The 4,077-nt window shown below is 40.0% G+C and overlaps 1 protein-coding gene across 1 annotated transcript in view; it reads right to left on the bottom strand.

Moving 5' to 3' along the window:
• The window catches only part of fgf2 (fibroblast growth factor 2), a 9,081-nt gene extending 5,509 nt beyond the window's left edge, over positions 1-3,572 (bottom strand). The window contains exons 1-2 of the mRNA XM_005726554.1: positions 2,957-3,572; positions 259-362 (exon numbers count right to left, since the gene is read on the bottom strand). Of these exons, the coding sequence (XP_005726611.1) occupies positions 259-362; positions 2,957-3,134 (282 nt within the window). The 5' untranslated portion in view covers positions 3,135-3,572. The remainder of the gene's footprint in view (positions 1-258; positions 363-2,956) is intronic.
• Between the last annotated feature and the right edge of the window lie 505 nt (positions 3,573-4,077).

The following is a 4,077-nucleotide window of genomic DNA, read 5'->3' as shown; positions in this document are numbered from 1 at the left end:
GACAGTGGTCTACTATTATAATTTGAATGTTCTGATGAGTCCTGTGCGAGAGGCTATAAACTTAATTATTTTTAGAATGGGAGGATTTCTTGTCACAGTACTGGAAAATATTTGGTTTCCAAAACACTGCAACCTTAATGCTTCTTGTCACAGAGCTGTGAGTTTAATCAAGTCTGTTTCATACAGATTAGCAAGATCCTTTATGGAACAGAAACAGCACAAGCTTTGTTGATGGAAAGACCGATCCAAGTCACTCACCGCTCCAAACAGTCGTCCGTCTCTGTTCATTGCCAGATATCGGTTTGCACAAATCCCTTTGATGACCACTTCTCCCACTGAGGTCGCCTGGAGTTGAAGCTTTACTGAAGATGAATTAGCAGAGACAGAGAGCAAGTTGTTGTTTAATGATGGGACGTTTAATTAAAGTGTAAGAGTGACTGCTGACTTAAAAAAAAATGAATTTCTTCATTAAATCACAGCAAGTGTAACAGTGAGCTGTTAGAGAAACAGCTGCAGGTGCATTTCAACATTTGAACTGCAACGAGCAAAAAGACAAGAGGCATAAAACAGAGGAACGAAAATGTTGTTAAATTAACAAACAATTAAGAAAAAGGAAACCTTGATTAAAGGTTTCCTTTTTCTCATAAACAAGCCCACACACCATTTGAACCATGTGACAAGGTTATGTTTAAAGTCAATGAGCTTTAAGTTGCAGGATTTTCCTGACAAAATATCTGACTCTTATACTAGTAGACATTTTAACTTTCTTACTTTCCTTTCCTTAAGGGAGCTTATGTGCCAAAACAGGGACATGCCACTGGGAAAATCACCGCTGAGAGAACTAAGAGTCAGGCAAGTATGCCAAATACCTGGCATGCTCTCATATTTGGGTTTTGTTTCTTTGCCTCTGGACCATACAGGTAAGCGGTACAAAATCAAACCACCACAAAATCAAACACTTCCTGTGACATAACTTATGAATCCTGTAAAAACAGACAGTTACTTTAAAACAATGCATAAAGTCATATTTTGTATGCCAGTTTTCTCTATCAAATACTAAAGTTTTGGGCCAGTGAAGTCTCTGTCTTACTTAAAAGCGCATGCCTTAAACTCAAATGTAGTTTTTTTTAAACTCAACATTTTTTACCTGATAAATTCAGTAATATGTATATATTCTTTTCCCCATTTTTTATTTGCATTTTAAATGAAGACAATGAGTCTAATTATGCTGCGTTTAACATCTTTCAAGCATTACATCCAAACATCAGGTCCTGCTTCCTCAGTTGCTGGCAAATGATTTGTTGCTGTGGTTTCCTCTGTATTCATGGCACTGACTGATGCATGTGCCATGAATGAATGAAACATTATTATTAGCACAAATAGTTAAGTTTAATTACCAAAAAACACAGAATGGCATTACATAGTACCTGCAGGCTGTAAGATTGCTTATTCATGATCTTAAATGATTTATTTTTTTATTTCCCCTTTTTAAAAAGAAACATTGTTTTTCTTCATCCAATATATGCTCAGCAATCAAAAAGAATCCAGGGGCCCCTTGAGGTGAATAGGGGATCTCTTTAGAATGAGTCCCCATTAAGGGTAGACACACATCTGTCTATCATTAAGCTAGCTGTTTGGGTGATTCATGTTACAGATCAAAGAGGCAAAAAAAAAAAATAGCAATTGGTCTGAATGTACTGTGGTGTGTTCGATGTTCCTTGGATAGATTATGTGCTGAAATTTTTGTGAATGGCGGGAACCTGATCCCCGCTTCTGTAAAGTGTGCTCTGGGGTCTCCTGTTGTGTCCAGTTTGTATCAGAATTGACCCCAAGGTTCTTGGATCAAAAGTCTCTTACACAAAACACAAACGGATGGAGAAGAGTCCCATCTACATTAGCATGGAAATTCTACTCGAGGACCCTAGGATATATTAGGCAACATTTTTCATAACATTTCCTATTCTTACTGGCAGGTTTGTCTGTAGAAGCTGGCAACTCTATCCGACCCTTAACAAAAGGGCCTTTGAGGAAGCACAGCTCAAGTCATAATAACTCTTAAGAACTATTTTGGTAAAAAGCTAAATGATTAATACTAATGGCCGTTGTATGACGAAGTGTGAATATATTCCTTCCTTAAACTTTCTCATGTCGTCTACAAGATGAATCTCTCCAGATATTTCATAAACACTTATAATGAAGTATAATTAAACGCAATTGAATTATCCTATAAATAGCCTCTCACTCCTTGAACTGGCATCAGGCATTTGTTTGAAATGTCACACTGTACCTTGTGCAATACACTTCCAAGCATCCAAGCATGTGTTTTCCAAGGAAAAATCCAAATTTCATGTTCCTCTCCTCCCCTCCTATTTACAAAAGCTTAGGGCACATTTAATCAGTGACAGTGACGCACTGAGGAATGCTACAGTTGTCCATTAACGTAATCATGTTAATGTTTACCCTTTCTTAAAAAATGGGGCGCTCAGAATAAATATTAATTCAGATGACTGGTGAGAGGGTAAGATAATTTTTTAACAGGTTTTTATAATAACTTCATCAGCCTCAAAGACGCAGGAACTCTCAGATTTGCTGTCTTTTGTGACGTAAAATATACAGTTAACAGTGTGACTCAGCATGGTGATCTTCATTTGGAGCACTAAAAACATTAAGCATGTTCCATCAGAAGTCCCACTGATGAATAAAAACTGAGGCGTGACTCTTTAGTATTGAGGTTATTATACTTTCCAGAAGGTGACCTACACACATTTGGTTCTTAGTGTTAGCAAGTGGAGAATAATCATAATTCAAATGGAAAATTCACATAATCCCCCTATTATTTATCCACGTTATTTAATTTTTTGCTTTGCTCTTTCTTCTCTGTTGCATGTTAAAAACAGAAAATCAAGAAGTGCTGTGTACTGTGTAAAGTGAAAAGAAGGAGACTGGAAGAACTTACTGTGGGGGTCGTTTTTCTCTCGTATTCCATCCACTCCTCCATCAGATTTTATCCTCAAGAAGAAGCCACCATTTTTACAGTACAGCCTTTTAGGGTCCTTGAAGTTCCCAGGAGGAAAACCGCTGCTGCCGCCGTCTTCAGGTGTAGCGGGAAGTGTTGTGATTCCTCCCGTGGCCATCAGGGTTAGGGACGTCGTCTCCTTCTTGAGAAGTGCAGCAGTTCACCGTGGCCTCTCACCTCCTGCTAACTGCTGCCTGTACCCTCTTACCCTCCTCCACACAAACTGATTCTGCTTAACCTCAGAGGTCAGCTTACTTGAAAGGCCCCCCTCTCAGGGCAGCAAGTGCCCTTTGAGTCCTGAGAATTTGAAGCAGTAACACTTCTACGGACTCCTATGCAAGATCGAAATCTACAATTTGTAGACGCTTGTCTGCCGTTTGTAGAGCTGGCAGCTGCTTTGCCAGTGTACTTTGAGCACACTGGTAGGGGGGATGCATGCAGGTCGCTTCTTTCTTCTACTCTTCTTGCAATGGAGTGTTTAGAGCAGGGCAGCTGGCTTAGATCTGTGTGGAAGGCTTTCCCCTTTGGGCCTCAGTTCGCATGCGCCCTAGGAGCACCAGCACACACACACACATGCTCACGCCCACTAATGCTCACTGATTTAACCAACCAACCCAGCAGAAGTCGGGAAAGGAGAGGAGGGCAAAGAAGGGGGACGTGCAATTTGGACTCTGAGACCCTTCGGAGAGCCAAGAACCACAGCAACCATGTGAACAGAACCAGTGTTTTCATTCATCCAGTCTGTTCAAGAGCAGGAAAAGAGGGACATAATAAGAAAGCCAACAGAGGCATCTTGGTAGTGATTCAGTAAGTGCTATTCATAAGTGAAAAAAATAACAATGTAAAGTAGAAATGCCAGTAGATGAAAAAGAAACCGTCACGAGCCAGTTATTTTAATTGCTATTCTCAATTTTCTCCAAACCAGCTGCCTGGATGATGAGTGATGAAAGTTATTTATCCAGGAGGAGGTCATGCATTTGTCAAAATAGGCACTTACTGTTCTGGGCTTCTGGGCAAACGTTACCACATCTGAAGCTTGTGTGGGACCAGTAGAAAGTCAG

This window comes from Pundamilia nyererei, unplaced genomic scaffold (assembly GCF_000239375.1).
Source record: "Pundamilia nyererei isolate P.nyererei 1_Seehausen unplaced genomic scaffold, PunNye1.0 scaffold00020, whole genome shotgun sequence".
In the NCBI taxonomy this organism is placed as follows: Eukaryota; Metazoa; Chordata; class Actinopteri; order Cichliformes; family Cichlidae; genus Pundamilia; species Pundamilia nyererei.
Note: the sequence above shows the minus strand (reverse complement) of the source record. Positions and strands in the feature narration are given on the sequence as shown.